This window comes from Nyctereutes procyonoides, unplaced genomic scaffold (genome assembly GCF_905146905.1).
Source record: "Nyctereutes procyonoides isolate TBG_1078 unplaced genomic scaffold, NYPRO_anot_genome, whole genome shotgun sequence".
NCBI classification, from domain to species: Eukaryota; Metazoa; Chordata; class Mammalia; order Carnivora; family Canidae; genus Nyctereutes; species Nyctereutes procyonoides.
Window position 1 is genome coordinate 37844206 of NW_026575133.1, and position 22740 is coordinate 37866945.

At 50.6% G+C, this 22740-nt stretch overlaps 1 protein-coding gene across 1 annotated transcript in view; it reads left to right on the plus strand.

Moving 5' to 3' along the window:
- Nucleotides 1-1880: 1880 nt before the first annotated feature.
- Nucleotides 1881-22740, plus strand: part of IQCA1 (IQ motif containing with AAA domain 1) — a 143926-nt gene continuing 123066 nt past the window's right edge. Inside the window, exons 1-5 of the mRNA XM_055300336.1 lie at nt 1881-1891; nt 11478-11802; nt 15372-15491; nt 18600-18791; nt 20938-21009. Coding sequence (XP_055156311.1) covers nt 1881-1891; nt 11478-11802; nt 15372-15491; nt 18600-18791; nt 20938-21009 — 720 coding nt within the window. The remainder of the gene's footprint in view (nt 1892-11477; nt 11803-15371; nt 15492-18599; nt 18792-20937; nt 21010-22740) is intronic.

Consider the following 22740-nt stretch of genomic DNA (forward strand, 5'->3'; position numbering starts at 1 on the left):
CAGAGGAGGAAGAGAAGCTGGTTCCTCACTGAGCAGGGAGCCCCGATGTAGGGCTCAATCCCAGGACCCAGAGAACATGACCTGAGCCAAAGGCAGACGCTCAACCACTGAGCTACGCAGGCGCTCCTCTTTTGTTTTCTTTTTTTTTTTTTTTCCCTTCTCTGGTTATCAAAGTCTTAGATTTGGATGCTGGATTTGCTGCTTCCATCTTATTTATATCTAACAGGGATTTGCTCTTTGTAAATTTTCTGCTCAAATACAACGTGAGCAAATTCTCCTTAGCTGCTCTCTCGGTATATTCGAAGGAGTTTGAGAGCTGGAAGCTTGCACTTTGATCTACTTTCCAATGACCTGTATCCACAGTGAGGATTAGGATTGATCCAGTGGATGTGTGCAAGCCCTGGGCTCTGTTTGCTCCTACGATTCTGGGAAACTTCCACCACCACCCCTGACCCTTGTTAGAAGCCCTTCCTGTTTCTGTGGCAAACTGTCCTTGGATTTTGAACCTTTGCCTCTTATACGGTGCAAAGTCCTAAAAAATGGCAAGCCCTAGTGATCTGTTCCCAGCTCTGGGCAGGTCCTGTGGGCGGTAGGGGCTGTTCTCTACTCCCAATAGTTTCATCTCCCCTGGATTTCCCCAGGTGGCTTCCTTCTGTGCCCACCTTCCCATCTCACTTTGCAGATTCATGTCTTCTTTGTATCAAAAAGCATTCGTGAGAAATCTTGGTATTTTCTCACCTTGGTTTCCTTCCCTAGCAGAGATTTTGGAGGAACGGGGGTGGGATTCGGATGCCATTCTCCGCTTCTATTTCATCGAGTGCCATTTTTTGAAGTTTACGGTCACAAGGTCCTACTCGTTTTTTTTGTTGTTGTTGTTTCCTTGCTCCTTTCTCTTGTTCTTGTTCTGGCTGCTGATTTTTGCTGTTCTTTTGTCCATTTCATTAGTAATTGTGGGAGAGAGGCTCTGTGATCCATCACGCCGTCATTCTCATGCGGATGTCTCTTCTCCGTGCTCTTTCAACTGCACGGGTCCTGAATATATTCCTGTAGGAATCGCACGTTAAAAAAATTTTTTTTGGCCAAAAACAATAAAATTGCAAATGCATCTCAATCATTACTAAAGATGAAGAAAGGAGGGCAGTGAAAGCAGACTCTCACAGCAGCTTGCTAATAAGGAACTTCCACATAGCGTCTTCCACTTACAGCACACTAGCTCCTTATCTCACTTCCATTTCGCCCCAGAAGGCGCCCTGCATCCCCAGAACCTAAGTCTGCGCTTGGGCGGGAGAAGTCCCGGCAAGTCCCGAACAAAGGAACGACTGTTGTGTCATTTTACAGATGGGAACACTGAGGCTGCAAGCACCAAGGCCGCACATGGGAAGGCGGATGAAAAGGGGGCAAACGGGGACGCGGGAGGACGGCGCGGGGGGACGAGGCGCCGGCGGAAGGGACCGGGGCTGGGCCCCGGGGCTGGTCCGCGGGCAGGTGGGCTCCTTGGCATCCTGGTCCCTCGCTGGCGCTGGACCAGCATCCCGCAGGCGCCGCGCCGTGGTTGCCATGGGAACCAGGCCGCTGCGCAGGCGCGTGGAGCTCGGGGGTGGGGTGGCCGGCACTGCGCAGGCGCGGCGTCCCGGTTGCTAGGTTCCGCGACGCGGCCCGCTGAGCCCGAGCCTCGGGTGGCGGAGGGAACGTTCGAGCCCACCTGGCCGAGCCTGCGCGCGCCTGCCGGCTCTCGCCTTGTCCTGCCCAGAGTGACAGGCTAGCCCCGTCCCCCTCCTCCTTCTGGACGCCCCTGGTGGCGTCCCGACGCCTGCAGCCGGCCGCCCGTCAGCGGGAGACCGAGGAGCTTCCAGGCGGGCGAGGGAAAGAGGGAAATAGCCATGTCGAACGCGTAAGTGACGGGCGGCCGGCCTATGGCCTGGGCGGGCTTCGGCGGAGGAAGGGCGGCCTGCCCCGCTTCTTGTCCTGCTCTCCTCCCCCCTCCCCTCCTTCTTTTTACATTGCAGCAAAGAAAGCTGGGGCCCGGGATAGAGTATCAGCCTCCTGGGGACCGGGAGCGCGTTCGCCCAGGCCTCCCTCCGCCCCGTCACTGCCTCCCCCCACCCCACCCCGGGGGTGAGCTCCCGCAGGCCCGTGGCGGTGCCCTCGCCGTAGTCTTTTTGGAAAAGCAGCATCTCCAGCACGCTCAGTCCTCGCCTGCCCTTTAGTCCCTCTTGCGCAGCGGCACAGGGGCTGCTCTGTGGGAACTCCCAGGTGCCCTGTGAGGTCGAGAAGGAGCTGCAGGACGCCCCCTTGCACCACGTCGCTTTCCACCAGGGAACCCCCATCGGGTGGCGGGGGTACAGGAAGGAGTGTTCCCCAGGCGCTGTGCTGTCCTCATCGTGCCCATTGCACACGTGTGGTGGGGCTGATCTGTGGGCGCTGAGGGTTTGAAATAGGGCAGGACACCTGAGCTTCACAGCACCCCTCTACACAGGACCTGGTTACATTGTTATTCCCATTTCACAGCTGGGGAGACGACACAGAGAGGCTAAGTAGTTCACACCCAACCAGCAGACGGGCCAGCCAGGCGCCGCAGCTCCAGCCTGCAGCCACGCTATTAACTAACCACACGTTTAATTTTTTAATTTTTTATTTATTTATTTATGATAGAGAGAGAGAGAGAGAGGCAGAGACACAGGCAGAGGGAGAAGCAGGCTCCATGCACCGGGAGCCTGATGTGGGATTCGATCCTGGGTCTCCAGGATCGCGCCCTGGGCCAAAGGCAGGCGCCAAACCGCTGCGCCACCCAGGGATTCCCTAACCACACGTTTAGGCGACAAAGTAAGAGCAGAGAGGCCGGGGCACCTGGGGGGCTCAGCCATTGAGGGCCCGCCTTCCGCCCAGGGCATGACCCCGGGGTCCTGGGATCAAGTCCCACGTCGGGCTCCCTGCAGGGAGCCTGCTTCTCCCTCTTTCTTTGTGAATAAATTAATGAATGAATTAAAAAAAAAAAGCAGAGAGGTCAAGGCCTTGCTGAGATTTTGCAGGTGGGGACGATCCTCAGGAGCTCGGTTTTTGGACATGTTGAGTTTGAAGTGCCCGGCGGAGATCAAGTAGGCACTTGAGTATTCGAGCGTTGAGTTCAGGAGAGAGGTCTACGTATGAAGTATAGACTCGACAGGTGTTGGTATGCAGATTGGCTTTATTGACACGGAGTGAGCGTAGACAGAAAAAGGGTCCACGGATGAAGGCTGGTGTCATCCGGTGGTAAGAGACTGGGGCGCAGGCACCAGCAAGGGGATGAAGGTGTGACCAGTGAGGAGGAAGCGAAAGCGCGGTGTCCTGGAAGCCAGGTGAACAGGAAGTAGTGTTTCTGGGAGGGGGGGAGTGAAGGATTCAAACGCTGCCCAGACGAGTCAGAAGAGAACCGAACTGGGCCATGCACTGAGCAACATGGGGCCCCAGCGTGCCCTTGACCCTTGTGGGGGATGAGGTGGGAAGGTTGCTGAGAGTGGGAGGGGACATTTGGAGAGACCCTGTAGACCGGGAGCATGGCCAGCTTTTAAAAGGGGTTTTGCTATAGCTGGTGTGGGGAAGCGGGGCCAGGAGACAGATAGGAGGCAGTGACATGTAACCCTGCTAAAGGGCAGGACTTGGAATGGACCAGGAGTCAAAGAAATGGGATAGTGTGGAGGAGGAGGGGGGACTGGGGTGATGTTGCTGGTGGGGGCATGAGCCCCAGCGGGCAGCTCCAGGTCTTGGCTTCTAGGGAGGAACTGAGTTGTTTATCACAGGGGAGTGAGGAGGGTAGAGTCTGTCGTAAATGCTCTTCGTGGGGTAGACACCCCGTGGGAGCCTGGAAAGATGCTATAGGAGGAGACGGTGGTGACGCTGAGGGGCGGTGGTGATGCCACCCGGTGAAATGGGGTTCGGAACTAGGGGGTGGGGTGGGGAGAATGATCTGGAAGTGGCAGTGAGGAGCAGGGACCTTGACCCTCCAGCCCCGCAGTCGTCGGCAGAGTCTGGTGGAAAGGGAGCCTCTCCTGTGAGGGCTGCACGGGAGGACAGCCGGGCCTCCCTTAGGCAAGAAGGCCAAGGGAATATTCCAGAAAGAGGACAAACAGCTGCATAGTATTGGGAGAATCTGGAGATTTATCCTTCATAAAATATCTTGGGAAGAATTCCCACTTTGCAAGATTTAGATATTTTTCATCGAAGCCCATGATGTCTGAACAGTCCGGTCTTCCGCTCCCTCACCCACCCAGCCACAGAAAATCTGCCAAGCTATGGAAATCGCAGGCTGGCCGTGTTCAACTGTCACGTTCAGTGTTCTCCACCCACGGTCCTCCTGACTTCAGACTCTGAAACATTTCTTGGTCATACGCCCAAGTCTGAAACCAATCACGCACTTCAAAAAAAAAAAATTATAAGTAACCTCATGGATAAAATACCACCTTCTCTTTGCAAGGTGCACTTGCGATCCCCAGAACACTTGCACATCCGTGATCCCAGCCCGCAGTCATCCCTCGGGGTGTCAGAGAGGTGCCATTAGCCAGATTTGCCCCTTGAGGAAGTGAAGGCACAGGACGTTGTGGCCTGAGACCACCCACCCCAGGAGATGATGCTGATGCGAAACTTAACAGCATCTTGCCTTTAAAACCCTCCTTGAGGGACCCCTGGGTGGCTCAGCGTTTGAGTGTCTGCCTTCGGCTCAGGGCGTGACCCCGGGGTCCTGGGATCGAATCCTGCATCGGGCTCCCTGCACGGAGCCCGCTTCTCCCTCTGCCTGTGTCTCTGCCTCTCTTTTTCCGTGTCTCTCCTGAATAAATGAATAAAATCTTTTTACAAAATTAAAAATTTCTTTAAAAATAAAATAAAACCCTCCTTGCTATGCCCAAGAAAAATAAAAATACGCACACAGGGATGTTCACCGTGGCCTCATTCCCAACAGCCACAGAAACAGCCCCACGTCCATCAGCTGGAGCGTGGACAGCAGGCTGCGGTGTGTACGTGCCGGGAACATACTTGGCAGCAAGGAGAGGCACATGTGCACTTTGGAAGGGTGTGCTGAGTGCAAGGAGCAGAGCACAAGGGCCACCTACTAAGTGGGTCCATGTACGTGAAATGCCCGAGGTAGGCAAATAGAGTAGAAATGAGGTTAATGGTTGCCAGGGGCTGGGAGGAGGGGGCGGGGGACGGGGGACGGGGTGGCAGCTGGTGGTTACTAGCTGATGGGTGATGATGCGGGCTTGGCTGGCTCACACGGCTGCCTGATATTTCCCATCAACCAGCCACCAGCCCCCGGTGCCCCCAGCAGGGCCCTCCGGGACAGCGGCAGGTGCAGGAGGAAGAGGCCACCACCCAAATGTGGCACTTGGAAGGCTCGGGCCTCCGGGAGAATTGTGTCCCAGAGTTCCAGCCAGGGCCCCGCGGAGCCACGGCCCTGGAGGGGTTCCTGCCTTGACCCTGGGTGGAGGCCGAGATCGCGCTGAGCTGGGGCAGCAAGGCTTCCCCGGGCTGGGCCTGCCCCCAAGCCGCGTCCATGCATTCCTAAATTCTGGGCATGTTCCGTCCATCAGTTTGGGTGTTGTGGCCGCTGGTGGAAGCATCCTGTACCCAGCATCCTTCATCACGATGGGTGTGGGTCTTTGTGGGATTCAGGCCGCCCCGTCTGCACCCCACGGGGCAGCCTCCCTGGGGTCTTGCACAACCTTAGTGCTTCCTGGCTTTGAAGTCTGATAAATGCCCCTGATTTATCACTACGGATCCCACCCCCACTTGTAGAAATCATGGCTGTGATTGACATTAGTCCCAAATTCTCGGTAGTATTACATCTGCATGTCGGTCTCAAGAGCCTGCTTGCTTTTTGTCCTGTCTCTCCAGCCTCTGCCTGTTGTGATCCTCCTTGCAGCTAGCACTCTAGAATTTTCTTCAGTTACATCTTGTGTGGCTCCCACCGTATCCATTCTTAGATATTTAATCAGTACGAGGAAGAGGGTTTCGTTTTTCGTATTTTTCTCTGTGACTTTTTTTTTCTGTGGCCTTTATCAATGTCTTGCAACTTTGCTGTACAGTTGACTTCTTATATCTTGTTGCTGATTTCCTTGGATTTTGCAACTGTGTCATTGACAAGCATTTTCTGAATTCTTTTGTGTTAATCCCTTTTCTGTCTGCTTCCTCCTTTCTCATTGCCGTCTTTTAGATTTCTGGTGTGCCTCCGGAAAGTATTTTTGGTCCATGGTGTTCAGCATTTTGAAGGGCTGACAGCGTCCGTCCTTTGGGGGTATGTGGACGGTATTCTTAATCAGGCCTATGCCATAAATTAAATTCATTGAGCATTTTCTTGGCATCTGTGGAAATAACCTTCAGTTTGTGCTGTTCTGTTGCTGTATTTAGCTCAGCTTGTCTTTCTGCTGAATGCTCACAGATTCCTGGGGCGACCTCTTCCCCGGTCAGAGGGAGCCACTCTTTTGATCCGGCTCAGTGTCCTGTTTGCCAAGTGGAATTTTCAGATCTGAGCTCTAAACAAAATTAGCCTGTAATTTTCTTCTGTAATGCTGTCCTGACAGGCTTAGGCCAGAAAACAAACCACATGGTTTTCTGTTTTATGTGAACATTGGTTGCACAGCTGGTGTCATTTGCCAGGTCAGGGGACACCTGGGTGTGCCCCGCCCCCTCCTCCAAGTTCTCCAAGTCTGTGCTTCAGTGAACCAGGCACACACTCGGTTTCTCTCTCTCTCTCTTTTTTTTTTTAAGATTTTATTTACTTATTCATGAGACACACAGAGAGAGAGGCCGAGACACAGGCAGAGGGAGGCTCCCTACGGGGAGCCTGATGCGGGACTCAATCCCAGGACTCCGGGGTCACCCCTTGAGCTAAAGGCAGGTGCCCGACCACTGAGCCACCCTGCCGTCCCCCCACACTCAGCTCTGGGCACCCTTCCCGGCTTTACCTCCGCCGCTGGGCAGATACCTTGGTTTCAGCCTTTCCCAATCCTGTCCCGTTCGCCTGCTTTCTGAAGGCGCAGCCGGCCGAGTCGCCACCGCGATGCCACCTGATGCTGGCACAAGCCAGAAGGTCCTGTGATGGGGTTGTCTCTGAGAGCCGCTTTGCCTGCTCCAGATGGCCTCTAAGGTCCCCCCCTACAAACCTTCCCTCTGCCCAAAGTCATCTAGCAGCGTGCTCTTCGTTGGCAGTAGTTTTTAAAATATGTCCCAAGCTTGGAGACCCATGATGCTCGCAGCCCAGGGGCCACCCAAGGCAGTGCTCAGGATCTGAACCCAGTGGCCTTGGCAGGGAGGAGAAGTATTGTCTTCAACCGCAGATCTTTGCCCATCGTGACTGTGCCACGTGATTCGTCACCCCATTTGCTCCACCCTGAGAATGGCGGGCCCCCAAGTGGCTCGGAGGGTGAGCCCTGGAGCCACCAGACTGCCCGGACGCAGGGCAGCGTTGCTGTGTGTGAATGGCGGTGAGGGCAGCACCTGCCTCGCCGGGGGTTGGGGCCACATGAGCCGACAGCTATCAAGTATTTAGGATGGTGACCGGCCTTACCTACTCCAGCAGCTGCCACCACCGTCATCCGAACCCGAAAGGCTCTTCATGCACCAAGAGAAGCTTCTAACCCTTGGCCAAGGACATGAAAGTCTCTCGTCTCTGTTCCAGGAACATAAAAATAAGAGATGAGAAAAAAAAATTTTTTTTAATGTCTTATTTAAATATTTTATTTTTTAGCGGCACCCAGGTGGCTCAGCCGGTAAAGCATCAGACTCTGGATTTGGGCTCAGGTCGTGATCTCAGGGTCCTGGTGTGGAGCCCCGGGTGGGGCTCTGAGCTCAGTGGGGAGTTGACTTGTGCCCCTCTCCCTCCGCTCCTCCCCGTGCTCATGCACACACATGCTTCCTCTCTCTCTGAAATAATTAATAAATCTTTTTTAAAAGTTTTTAATAGTTCTTTTAAGTTTATATTAATTGACCACACACTAATAATGCATTTATTATATTTAATAGGGTAATATCCCATTTTAAAATAAAATGAAAATATTTTAAATCGAAAAACTAAAGATTTGGAATTTTTTTAATGCAAATTGAAAATCTCTGCACCAGGAGCAGAGTGGGAGCACACAGCAGTGAGCAGGCCCGTGCAGGAGTCCGGGCCAAGCCCTGGCACAGGCATGGACACTGTGCTCTGGGATTGCTGCCCCTGGGGGATCTGGCTCCTGACTAGCCCAGAGGACTGCAGCTGGACCCCCACGAATCCCAGTGAGATCACCCTTCCCAGCAGGATGGAGGTGGAGCACAGGTGCCCACAGCCTGCCCACAGCCTGCCCTGGGCCATGGTAAGATACCACCTTCTCAGATGGAAGGCAAGCTGAAGAACCCATGGGCACCCAGTTTATATAAAGAACCCCCATAGATTTATCCCACAGATACAGATGCAGTGAAACGCCGAGATGCCTGCACCCCGATGTTCTTAGCAGCAATGTCCACACTAGCCAAACTGTGGAAGGAGCCTCGGTGTCCATCAAAAGATGAATGGATAAGGAAGATGTGGTCTATGTATACAATGGAATATTCCTCAGCCATTAGAAACGACAAATACCCACCATTTGCTTCAATGTGGATGGACCTGGAGGGTATGATGCTGAGTGAAGTAAGTCAATCGGAGAAGGACAAATATTATATGGTCTCATTCATTTGGGGAATATAAAAATTAGTGAAAGGGAATAAAGGGAAAGGAGAGAAAATGAGTGAAAATATCAGTGAGGGTGACAAAACATGAGAAACACCTAACTCAAAAAAAATTTTTTTAAATAATAAAAAATAAAAAAACCAAAAAAATAAAAAAAATTTAAAAATTTAAAAAAAAAGATAGAGAGAGACACCTAACTCTGGGAAATAAACAAGGGGTAGTGGAAGGAGAGGTGGGAAGGGTGACTGGGTGACGGGCACTGAGGGGGACACTTGGCAGGATGAGCACTGGGTGTTATGCTATATGTTGACAATAAAGAAAATTAAAAAAAAAAAGATGTGTTGAAGATAATAAATAAAGAACTCCCATAAATTAATAGAAAGGCAATCCAATGTACAAACAAGGAAAACAAATGGATAAACAGTCTGAGGAAGAGAACCTGCAAACAACCAACATGCAGGTGGGTATTCAATCCCACTTGCAACCAGACGAATGGACATGAAAACGTTGAGATCAAATTCCTCACCCATCATCCTGGTAGGAGTTATGATGATGTATTTTCTGGTGGTGATGGTGGCGGCTCTTTCATTTTTGGTCAAGGTCGAGATGGTGGCACAGTGCTGAATGATGGTTCTGAGCTCGGAATCACAGGGACTGGTTCAGACACTGACCCCGCCTCTGAGGAGCAGGCTACCTCCCCCCACCTCAGTGAGAGTAACAGGAGCCCGGTTCGTGGAGCGTGGCAAGGACCTAACACACTTAGCACAGGCCGCAGCGTTGGGTCGATTCCAGTACGTGGTGCTTACGGTGTCTCAGAGGGAAGTGTGGAGCATGAGTGAGGAAGGACAGGTCATGGGACCAGAGCAGAGGACCTAGAGGGGACACCCAGTAATGACCTTGGGAAGGTCAATGAGGGACTTCCAGTGAAACAGGGTGCATTGAATGAGCATCGTTATTTCCCGCTCTTCCTGAATCACCTCCAAAATAGAGGCAACAGAGGATGTCAAAGGCTATAAACACACAAGGGCCAAAGGGACATGAGAGCCTTTGACAGGAGATGCCATGAAAACAAGGAAGGAAAGCAGATAAGATGAGAGGGACGAGGCAGGCCAGAAGACGTGGGACCCGTGGGCCAGCAGAGGGGCAGCGAGGATAAAGCCCACCTTCCAGCAGAACCCTGGGAGAGGGGGGCAAGGTCCGGTCCTTCTGAGGTGGGGTTGAAGGTGGTAGGTCTGCCTAAGGGGCATTTCGACCCCAGAGAGCAGGTGCCCAGCTGCCCACCATGCCAGCAGGCAGCCCGGGGCCAGGGATGCCACACACAGGTGAGGGTGGGGTTGGGAGGCCAGGCTGACAGTGAAGAGGACACGAGAGCCCTCCCTCCCCTTGACTCACTGGCTCATCCAGGCAGAGACTGAGCCTCCCTGACCAGCACAGGATAGACCTAATGGGCTGTGGGCTCCCCCCTCATTCCAGGGAAGCAGCCAGGATCCTACCCACCCACTTCCCTCCCCCGGGAGAGTTAATAAGCCTCTTCCCAGACACACTGAACTTTCCAGTAGCTTTTCATCTGGTTCTTGGATATAAAGAGAGCCAAAGCATCACCCAAAATGTCAACACCACCAAAGAAGTCTGCCTTGGATATATTGCTCAGGGTCCCGGCAGGAAAAGGATGGCAGGCTCAGCAGGACAGTTAATAGAGGAACCGGCCGACGGGACGTGGACAGGGTTCCATCGAGGAACCAACGAGGGGTGGCCTGGCGTCCCCGGGACTGGCAAAGCAAAGCGGCCACCACCCTGAGCACTCCCAGCCGGGTGCTCACCAGGGAGGCCGTGGGGGAGGACACCCCTGCATCTCACTCTCCTCCGACTCGACCGAGGGCACGGACCCCGCTCATGCGGACCCGGGGGCCAGTCTCCAGGGCCAGCCGTGCCTCGCCTCTCATGCCCCGCGCCGTGGTTCTCTGGTTCATCGTCGCTGCGTAGAGCTGTGAGCCCTTCACCCTCCCCACTCTGGGGCTAGTCCACTGCGAATCCCCCGCGGTGCGGTTATTTGTTCTTTTACTCCTAAACAATTGCACTGTTTCCCTGTTTGGGCTATTTTTTTTATTTATTTATGATAGTCACAGAGAGAGAGAGAGAGAGAGAGAGAGAGAGGAGAGGCAGAGACACAGGCAGAGGGAGAAGCAGGCTCCATGCACCGGGAGCCCGACGTGGGACTCGATCCCGGGTCTCCAGGATCGCGCCCTGGGCCAAAGGCAGGCGCCAAACCGCTGCGCCACCCAGGGATCCCCCCGGTTTGGGCTATTATAAAGAAAACGCTCTTATGTTGATTCTTGATAGAGATTTGTAAGAGTTTCTCTGGGGTATGGTTGTTCGTTCACAGGGTCGGCCCGTGTCTGACTTTACAAGGTAAGTGCAGAATCACGTTCCAACGTGGTGTTGCTCTATCTCATGCCCCACCAGCTGTGTGTATGGACAGGTCGGTGGAATATTCTGGCTCACAGCTTCTTCATCTCTGAAATGGGTACGATCAGGCTGGTCTTACGGGTACGGTGAGGACTCACTTTTGTCATTTAGGTGAAAGGTTTTTTTCAAGCTACGTATTTGATAACGAGAGCAGTAGTCTTGTGCAAAAAGCACACGCAGCTCAAAACAAGACGTAAACGGTCTGAAGGGAACTACATGCCGTGTTCTCGGTTCACACTTGATGCTGTGTCATGGCAGCTATTCCAGCCGCCCGTTTTGTACGGCTCACGAAGGAATTTATGCTTATTTTCTGTCTCCCCCCCCCCCGCCTCCCCAGAATGTATAATAAGATGTGGCATCAGACCCAAGAAGCCCTCAATTCTTTGCTTGATAAAGAGTCCCAGAACATGATGGAATCACAAAGAAATCAAGTTTTCATCTTCCAAATGCTGGCCACCTTCTACATAAAATATGTGCAGATCTTCAGAAACCTGGAGGATGTCTATGACCAGATCGTCCACCCGCAGAAGCGAATACTGATCCGAAAAATCCTGGATGGAGTGATGGGTCGCGTCCTGGAACTGAAGAATGAAATGGTTGAATTGGAATTAACTGAGTTTCACTATTTTGATGACATCCTACAGGATCTAAAGTTGGCTCCTGTAAGTACTCAACTTCTCCTCTTCTCAGTTTCTTGTTGTTTTTAAATAAGCTATGGAGGCCTGTGGCCAATTTCCTACTGACTTTCTAGACGTAGTTGCCAGTTGTTGGATGAAAAGTTGAAGCATTGCCCTTAGTTGGACCATGCGGCCGTGGACAAGCATTGGGTTCCTGTAGTTTTGGGCATAGACACACCTTCACACAGTCCTTGGGTCCATCGGACACTGAAGATGTTGTCTTCCTTGTCACCATGGTATCTGCCCAGGGCTGTTGGCTGGAGCAGGCCAACTCTTTGATAAATACCTTGTGACACAGTCCCTCCCGAGTCCCAGTCCCGGTGCCCACTCTTCTGCTTCCAAAGGAGATCTCCCTCTGGACTTTGTTTCCCATCATCTTCTTCAGGATGAGCTGTCTATTGGTTGCCAGTTCCTTATTCCCAGGTGGATGCATCTCCTCCTCTGCTTTGGGTCTCTGGTGACTCAGGCATTTTTGGCAATAGGCCTTTGAGACTCAGACAAGAAAGAAGGACATCCTGCCTCTCTCTGATGCCCTGGAGCTGTGAGCATTGTGCCCCCGACCTTCACTGCCAGACACCCAGAGTCTCTTCTGATGCTCTGTCTGGCCGAGTCTGCCAGCGGCCAGTGGACAGCTCACTTCAGTGTCACGGTCCTATGAGCCCCGTCTTCATTCTGAAAAGAACGTTTCCCTAAAGTAAGATTAAAAGGAGACAGTGTTCAATTTTCTACCTGACATTTTAATGCTTCTTCTTTTGAACATATTCAAGATTCTATAAAGGTTATGTTTCTTTCTGGAATAGACTTTCTTAGCGTTATTATTGCACTTTGTTAGAATGGACTATAAAGAATAGCTAAAATGATTGCAAATGTTGACAATCACTCTGGAACTTTTACGTTTATTGCATTCAGTTATAAGAGCGTGGATTAAAGCACCAGATTTTTTTCGGTCAGGTGTACTTTACTCACCCATGTTATATCAAGAACAACTGAGGATAAACATGAAATAAACAGTCATTAAATCATATCCCTAAGTTGAATTAATGAAGCAATATTAAGTGTGTTAATTTAATTCAAAAAATATTAAGATTCTTGAAGTTGAAGAAGACATTTATGAAATTTGTGTCGTGGGCTCCTTCAGATTTTCTTTTTTTTCTTTTTAAAGATTTTATTTATTTGATAGACATAGAGAGCGAGAGAGAGAGAGAGAGGTAGAGACACAGGAGAAGGGAGAAGCCATGCCAGGAGCCTGACGTGGGACTCGATCCCGAGACTCCAGGATCACACCCTGGGCCAAAGGCAGGCGCCAAACCACTGAGCCACCCAGGGATCCCCTCCTTCAGATTTTCTGGCTCACCTAGATCATCTTTTCAGAGCCCATGAGTACTGAAACGGGTGACAAATGAGTGACAGTGTCCAAGAAGCCTTCCTGCTGGGAGACTCTCAACTGTGTTTTCCACCAGTTCTGGAGCATGCACCCTGAGCCACGTGATGACACCTGGGTCCAGGTGGTTAGGGGGTGTGTCCAACAGCAGCAGCGTGGACTCCTGGGCAGTGCCGGGCCAGGGAGACACACATGTACCAGCCCTGGGAGCTCCTGCAGGGCTCAGTTCTGCGCTTGAGGGTGGAAGCCTGACCAACCAGCACCCCTGGGTCTGGGCCTCTGTGGCCACCACCCACACAGCGCACATCTCCCTTCTGTTTTGTTGGGCTGGCACCCAGCTATCTGTACAGTATGACCCGCAGTCTGACCACAGCTCATCAGTCCAAGGATGGGTCCTGATGCTGCAACAGGTGATCCTTTCCCAAGAGATTCTGAAACCAAGACAGAGAGGTGAGTGTCTGTCTTGAAGTCTCAACTACAGTCTCCCAAATTTGTAAGTAGTTGGAGCCTTAGCTCTCAGATGCTCAGAAGAATGAACAAAGCTGCTCTTCAGAGTGAAAGAGGGAGAGAATGAGAGGGAGAGAGAAAGAGAGAGGCAGTGAAGAGAGAGGACAAAACAGATTCACCAAGAGGAGGAGTAAATGGCAGCATCCTGAAGGCATCTTCATCCCTGGACACATCCTTGCTGATGACAGACTCTCTGCTGTGTTCCTGCCCCAGGTCCACAAAGCCATAAGTCTGTCCATCGTGTCCCCTCAGCTACACTAATCAGAAGAGCGTTTCTGCCGCCTGCCATGTAAGGAGCCTTCCTAATGTCGAGAAACGTGTAAGGGAGGGAGAGGGAGTTCCTCTGCTGGAACAAGTTTCCTTGATCCCACCCTGCAGAGGATGGGAAACCACCAGGTATCTGAGATGGACACAGAGTGTCACGTGGATGGAGGCCTAGCAGCCGATACAGGTCTTCCTCTCTCTTCCATTCTCAACTGCTATATTTCCTCCCCCTCAAACTCTTAGCTAATGGACCAGATGGAGCCATGTCAATAAAATGTCTTAAATGTTGGAAGAGCACATCATTTGAACACACTTATTAATCAATAAAATCTCAACATTAAATAAAAGTAGAATCATTCTCTTCTGACTGCCCTCCATCCGCAGGCCACACTCACTCCGTGGACCCTGGAAACTCACCTGAAAACTCCCACTAGTTTAAGAAGGTTTGGTTTTTAAAAACGATTGCCACCTAGTACTGATACTGTCTCACCAAGTCCTAAAAAAGGACACTCCTTTATGGTTATAATGCTTCTTTAAGGGAAGGCCTGTTCAAAATCCCCTGGTTGGGAGAGAGGGTGTGGAGAGCCACGTGAAAATGGGAAGAAGGGGAGTTGACCCTGAAGACCAGAACCTTTTGCTTTGCTGGGCCAACTGGTCTACCAGAAGGCAGCCAGGAGTGTCTGAGAGTCTAGGACAGTGTTCCTCAATGGGGGTGGCCAAGGGCCCATCCCACATGCTTGAATAGCACTTCTACACCCCCGATTGTTGACCTCGGGCTGATAAATAGTTGTGTGACCTCCGCTAAGTGAAATATTGGTCATATGCATAAATGAAACATAGAAGTTTCTATTTATGGCATAAAAAGCAAGTTTCCTAGTAAAGCGAATGAACTTTGCCAGTAATTTTTGTAATTTCGGGTAATTTAGGTAAAAATAAAAACAAATCATTAGGGGAAAAAATGTGATCATTTACATGCAAATAATTAATGATGCTGATGATAAATTGTTATCAGGCTTAATTCAAAGATCTCTATGTCACAATACTTTGCTATCTTGCATTATTATTTTAGGTAGGCTGAGATGGTATTATATTTATTTAAAGACATTCATTAGGTTATTAGTCGATTGAGGATTAACTGATGTGAATTCTTAAGTTTTACTGAAATGATTAAAACAGGCCAAGGTGATGGTTTTTCCCTGGGATTTTGTGTCTCCTTAGCAGTAATGAATCCTCTTCATACCACTGGCCTCATCGCCTCTTAAATAAAGATGGGAGATGACACACATCTCTTTGATGTGCAATCCTTACTGTATATTATAAATAGATTTGAGTCCTGGAGTTGTGACAAAAATAACAATTGTGACAAAATTGTGCCTTTTTGCTTATTTTTTATCCTCTCTAGCAACAATTAGATATTCCCATCCCCAAGTATTTTTTGAAGGAGAAATTGGAAGTAATCAAAGGAAGGGAGAAAATTCTTGCTCAAATATTAACCAGCGCTGGATTAGATATACCCAAAAAGGTTTGTATATCATTTTAATAAACATCATTCCATAATCTATTAAACCTTTCTCTGTGGCTCCTAATTGTGCGAGAGACAGATTATTTTCAGCAGGCGGAAACCAGCACCCACGCCTCCTGCTAGTCGGCATGTAAGAAGTTGCTTACCTTCTGGATGTATTTTTGATGCTTCGTGACCATTATTTTTCAAGAACTTAGACACCAAAATATAATGCTTTGTTGGTTGAGTTGGTATCTCCGAGACTGAGCAGATTTATCAGCTCAGATTCATTTTTCATCTCAGACACCTTGAAAGTCAGAAGCAAAATGTTTTCATGTGAAATAATTGTTAAGATAATGTACTGGTCAGTCTTTTCCTTCCAGGTTTTTCCATGTGGCACCACCACACCCAGCTTCTGGTGAGTCTGCTTATGCATTTCGGTGGCCCTCACTGCCTCCCGCATCTGTGCCTCACATCCCCTGCTGGTCATTGCCCAAGCAGGGAGGCGGCAGCTGGCCGTCCAGGCTGGGACGATTCAGAGTAATTATCCATCAGTGACTCTGCTGAGGCCGCAGGTGCAGCCCCGGTGCCTGGGGAAGCCAGCAAGTATGGGCTTCCTACAGATAGGGTATTGGCAGCCTGGGTCCTCATGCCAAGAAGATTCTGGGAGCCACCAGAAGGGCAGTGGGGAGGGAGAGGACGTGCCCTGTCTGCCTGCCGCAGGAAGCGGGTAGGGTGCACGACTGTATGAGGTGGCTCTGTGCTATCTCTTGTGCACAGGCACACTCCATGCTGCAGGGAGTGCTTGCTCTTTTCCCTACAACCCGGCCTGTCGAAATGGTACTCACTTAGCAGAGCCCAACTTGATGCAGCATCCCTTAGGAAACCTGTGCTGACCCAGTAACTCAAGAGGGCCTCTCCCTCCTCCGCCTCTCCCCTCACTGACCAGCCCTCCCTCTGCATTGCATTCCTGATCTGGCTATTTCGGGAAGGGGGGGTCATCTAGCCATCCTGGCACCTCTTGGTGTCCTCAGTTCATGCATCACGCAGAAAGAAGCACTCAGCACTTCATCCAGCTCCCCCCAAGGAATCCCCTGGAGCAAAGCATTGATGAGCAGTAGAGAATTCACGGCGGATTTTATGGGGGAAACGGAGGAGGGAGGTGATGTTGTACACACTACAGTCAAACCCCCAAAATTCCTCTTTGCTGCTTCTCCTTTCTGGTGTCCCTCTCCGCTTGTGCAGAGTTAGCAGCAGGAAGCTTGCTTTCTCAGCAGCCAGCCCTAGCCGGCTCCGCTAGGTAGAGAGCCTCCCGTCCCTATCTCAGCCTCTATTTCTGATAGGCCTAATGTCAGCAAAATGCTGGGCTCTGGACAACCACCCTCGACATCTGGGTGACCTTCCCATGCCTTTCAGTGCCTCATGAGACTCCACTTTTACCTTAAGCTGCTTATTTCTTGATGATATATACAGCATATACCCCAAAAAAGAATTTCAAGATGCGATTATTACCATCCAGTCCTACATCTTTAATGCTTAGTATTTACTCTAAGGCCTTCCATAAATTTCAGAAATCTTTGTCTTTTTGAGTAGACCTCTCAAACCCTCCAAAGTGCTCGGTAAGGGCTGTAATGATTTTCAGAGCGACAATATAAAATCTAGAAGGAAGTAAGTACGATAATAACTAGTGTTTGCAGGACACCTGCCATGTGCTTGAGCGCTTGTACGTACCTTGTCTGATCCAAGGCCGACACGGTACCCATTGCACTCTAACACGCCGAGGGCATTCTTGGAGATGTGCGCTCACAGCATATACAAGGTGACAAGATCCCACGGAAAGCCAAAGTCTGAGGAATCGTTGCATGAAAGAGGGAGCTCCTAGTGATGGTGGATGCACCACGGGGAAGAGGGTCAGTCTTGGTTCAAGCTGGCTCCACCCCTTACCGACCGGGGGAACTCGTGGCGACTCTGTCTCTTGTGTCAGGCGCAGTCTTCTTCTGAACTTTTGTCTGGTCACAGGAATACCTGCCTTGGAGGTTGCTCTGTGAATTTGCCAAGATTGTCTACAAAAAGCATCTGGCTTCTGTAGGGTCTCGGTAAATGCCCCTTGCCTTTCCCTGGTCCTTCCTGTGCACTGTGCCCCCCACCACCCCGGGGCCATTACAGAGGAGACATCATCCTGAGAATCAGGGACCCTGGTGATGAACTGGAGCACCCCGCACTCGGGATCTCAGTGTCGGACATCATGTCCTGATAAGGACATCAGCCCATGACTTTCTGATTCCAGAGGCCTCTCACTTCTGTCTCTGTCCCTGCATGAGGCTCCACCGAGCCAGGCCCTGTGCCCAGCTTCTCCCTCGCCCTGGGGACAACAGACAGCCCCACCCCTGCGCCCACTCAGAGCTCTCGCAGGGCTCTGGGTGGCCCAGCAGCCTTGCTCCTGACCCTCTTCAGGAAATGGCACAGCCCCGCACCTGGCCCTGCCTCCCCATGGCACATCTGACATCTCCAAAGGCAGCATTTTACTGCACCAGCCCTGGTTTTTGTCCAGTCGTAATTTTCTCATCCCATCTGGATGTTTTGAAATGCAGATTTGTAATTAGCAGAGGACATTTCATGTATAAATTGAATATGCCTAAAATGATGTTAACATTACTCATATTTACTAGATCATCCTGCAATTGATTTTGAAGTCAGCATTTTACTTCATATGTGTTTTACTTTCTAAGTTCTCATATTAAAGATATGCTTTTAATTTATATGTTGCTACTATTAAGTTAATAAAACATGGGTAGCAATTTTGAGCTTTATTGAATCCATTTTATTGGCATTCCCAGTATAATGTGCTGCCAACCTAAAATATTGTGGAACTAATTAATATTTTGTTTGAAATGGTAGAGGAAAGCTTATGGGGTCCTTAAATATGGGACCAGAGCACAAGCATGGCACGTTATCAAAATTCACATAATTAATGAGGAGTGTGGTTAGTATTAAAGCACCGTCAGACTCTTTATCAACGGTTTGGGAACTCTTAGCAAGGTTGCCTTAGAAGTAAGCATGTGATGCTTCTGGGATCAACCGATGTAGTTAACGTGTTTCAACACTGATTTAACATGAATGTTTCCGCAGAAATACGGCGTGAAGAGTATCCCCCTAGAAGAGGCTGTTAAGCTAATCCAGATCTCCGAGAGAGCACGGCAAGGTCGCCTAAGAGCGATGTTCATGAAGCAAATCTTCCTTCGAGAACACAGAGCAAAGCAAGCCAAGATACTTGGCGAGAAAGTCGCCGACGTGGGAGCCGCCGCGCTGCAGATTCAGAAGGTGCGAGTGTGGTGCTCATGGAGCTGGGGCACAAGTGTGTTGACACGGCCAGAGATGCACCCCAGGGTCGGCGGTGAGCTCTGAAACCCCAAACTCCAAAACCCTACCTTTACTAGAACTGGATTTTGAATTCCAGGGAGATTTATTATCTTACCCTGGGGAAGCTGTTACCTAAGCTTGGTCCGGTTTTGGTTTTGGCTTGTGGTCGTTTTGGGGTTTTGGGGTTGTTTTTGTTTTGTTTTGTTTTATTTTGCTTTTTTAGATTTTATTATAAGTAGGTATAAATTGCTGGGCATTTGGTTCAAATATTTTTAAAGATCGCTGATAATTGTTGGAAAGAATGTTGCTCAAAATATAAACCCTCAGTGAGTCTTTACAAGTGTACTCACACACAGACACAATCACAGAAGGGGCACAGGACCAACACCTGCTGGCTTGCGTACTGTTCACAATGCCCGCGGCCATCACCGAGCACCAGGACGTCGGTGTTCCCTTTAGACGTGGGCCTCACGGGTCCTCCCCATATGAGCACCATGGGTTTGCACCCCTGAGGGTTTGCACCCCATCTTTTCCCAAACGGAAGCTAAGGTTGCTTACAGGAAAATGAGGAAGCTGGCCGCGTGGGGCAAATTAGAATGAGATGAGAGGGAGGGAAGGCACCAGGACGCAGACCCCAGCCAGAGAGTCGCGACCACCCCATCCCCGCTGGGGTCTGAATGGGGACGGGGGGCTGTGGGGGCAGAGAGGCCAATAACAAACCATTTCCTTTCAAATTTCTGTGAATATGGGAAGTTCTAAACCAGCACCTTGAGTTCAGAGCTTGAGTTGTACCCGTCCTGGATGTGACCGTGTTAACCTTTCCCCACATTACAATGGAAACTTTTCTTTGAGAGCTATGAAGTGCTGCCCTTAGATCTAGCCCCACGGTCCTGAAATCTGGAAGTTTCTCCTAAAGAAACCCAAGTAGGGGACTCTGGCTAATGAAAATTATAAAGTCACTTCTTCTTTCCCCGCCCCACCCACCTTTCCTGACATACGACATGGTGCATATTTAAGATGTACGGTGTCCTGATTTGATATACGTGTCTACTGCGAAGTAATTATCACCATAAGGGTGACTAAAGCATCCATCACAGCACACAATTACCAGTTGTTGTAGTGAGGACGCTTACAATCCACTCTCAGCAGCTTTCGAACACACGACACGGTGTTGGCTACCGTCACCATGCTGTGTACGGAAATCCCCAGAACTCATTCATCTGGTAGCTGGAAGTTTGTACCTTTGGGCCACTTTCACCTCTTTCCTCAACCCGCCCCCCGCAGCCCCTGGCAATCCCGAATCTGCTCCGTTTCTGTAGGTTCAGTATTTTAGAGTCCACGTGTCAGTGAGATCATACAGGAGTCGCCTTTCTATGACTTTTCTCACTTAGCGTGCTGCCCTACAGTTCATGCATGTTTCACAAATGTCAGGATTTCCTTCCTCTTTTGACTGAATAATATTCCATTATACACACACACACACACACATATGTGTGTATATCACATTTTTTATCCACCACGGATGGTTTGTTTCCATGTGATATGTTGTCAATAATGCTGCAGTGAACATGAGGGCACAGATATCTCTTCAAGACGGTGATTTCATTTCCCTCAGATAGGTATCCAGCGTACGATCCCTCCGTCATAGGGTAGCTCCATTTTTAACTTCTGGAGAAACCACCACACTGTTTCCACAGTGGCTGCTCCAGTTTGCATTCCCAGCAGCAGCGCACGAGGGTTCCCCTTTCTCCACATCCTCCGCAACACCCATTGTCTCTTGTCTTGTGGGTCAGAGCCACTCTGACAGCTGTGAGGCTCTCGCTGGCCCAGCGTTGGGTTGTGCGGTTGACAGATGTGCTTCCAGGGTCTTGGACGGGTATGGATCCTGTCCGGTCCCCAGGTGGATGGGACAGCCTCCGACACCCCTTGTTCTTTCTTTAAAATCTTTGCCCATGATCACAGAAGAAAAAATATTCCATCGATGCGCACATACATGCACGGCCTTGACTGTGTAGTCATCACACTGTTTGAAATGGGAGAAATCATAGGACAGTGTTTTCTTTTTTTATTTAATACATTAGTCAAGTAACCATTTATTTGTTTTTAGGTTTGGCGAGGTTTCCATCAGTGTAAGAAAACCAAAAAACAGAGAGAGGAGGAGATGATATTCCTGGGTATGGTAAGTTCCCTTACAGGCCGGATATGCGTATGGTTTTTAAGTCTTGTGTCTTCCTTAGAGAGTTTTTGTGGGAAGAGAGGAAAGAAAAATAAGTGACCAGTGACTTAAGAGAACGGGATCGCCTGTAATGTACGGGGCGGAGCAGGCCTGCGTCCGTTTACACGTCTCTTAGAATATGTGGACTGCTCTGAATGTGGAAACGAATGGTACGCCGCCCCGCGTGATGTCTGCACTGCCCTCTGTTAGCATTCGTGGTCAACAGAATGGCCTTGCACCGAGACAGCTGGCTTTTCTCGGGTGACCTCCACGGTGACTGCTCCACCAGAACTGGAAGCGTGTGTGTTCGTTATCTGTCGCCGTGGAACAACGTTACCACAGTTTAGCAGCTCAAACACATGCTCGCACCTCAGCTTCTGTGGCCCAGGGTCCGGGCTTCGCTCCGTCATCCACTCGGGATCTTGCAAGGCCGAGCGCAGGGTGACCCCCGAGGCCCTCCCGGGTACAGTCCCCGTGCAGGCTGGTGTGGTTGTTGGCAGGACTTGGTCCCTCGTGGGCTACAGGCCGCAGACCTGCTTTTTGCCAGCTGTCAGCTGGAGGCAGCCCCCAGCCCCGCGCCCCGTGGGCCATTCCGTGTGGCAGCCTGCTCCGTCCGAGCTAGCTTGAGAGACAGGGACACCTGCAGTCTCCAGCCGCGTGCTTCGCCTTTCCCTCTTTGGGTCCCTTAGAGGCAAGCCACGGGGTGCGCCCTCACGCAGGGGTGCGCACCAGCAGGAGGGATAATTGGGGACCGTCTTAGCACCTCTTTCTGTGCAAAGGAGTGTTTTGCATTCCCTTGCCCCATGCGAGAGGCCCTGTCCACCCCCGCTCCCAGTTCCTCCTGAACACCAGCCCCAGCTCCCCAGGCCAGCCCATTCTCATTCCTTTTAGAAGCTTCTGCTTTTCAGGGCCCCGCAGCCGGGCTGTGGCTCTGTCCCCCGGGGCAACTCAGAGTGTGCCTGCCTCCCCTTCCCCTTCCACCCACGAGCCTCAGGGATGTGCAGGCAGCTCTCGGGCCCACGCGCCAGCGCTTCTCAGAGCTCGTTCCTGCCACAGATGGCCACCGTTCTGGCGGGCCTGGTCTCCTCGCTGCCTTAAGGGACATCACGATTTAAAAGAAGGCCTGTTCTAGCACTGAGTTGGTGCACTGGCACCAATGATCTACATTATTTAGCGCCCCATGTTTAATGCCAGGGATAAAAAACACTGCACCAGTGACGTTGATAGACACTGTGACCAAATCTTTGCAAATGCTGATCCCATACCAAGCTCTGCTGAGGCTAAAAGAAGAAAAGCAAATGTGAATACACTGTGTGTAATCACAGATACCGATATGTTAAAAAAAATGATTAGACAGTATCATGAGTGACTAATGCGTAACTAAGGTAACAAATTAGAAAATACTGAACAGAGAAGATTATCTAGGGAAGTCTAAATATCAAAGCAGACCAAAGAGATAAAATACCCCAATAAACCAATCACTACAGCAAGTGCCAGAGAGTTTTTCCAAGCACCAGCGTTCATTTGGGTGCTATGAGGGGCAGGTGCCAGGCAGGACTTAGACACACAGGATATGTGGTCCCTGGGTGGCTCAGTGGTTTGGCACCTGCCTCCAGCCCAGGGTGTGATCCTGGAGTCCCAGGATCAAGCCTCACGTCGGGCTCCCTGCATGGAGCCTGCTTCTCCCTCTGCCTG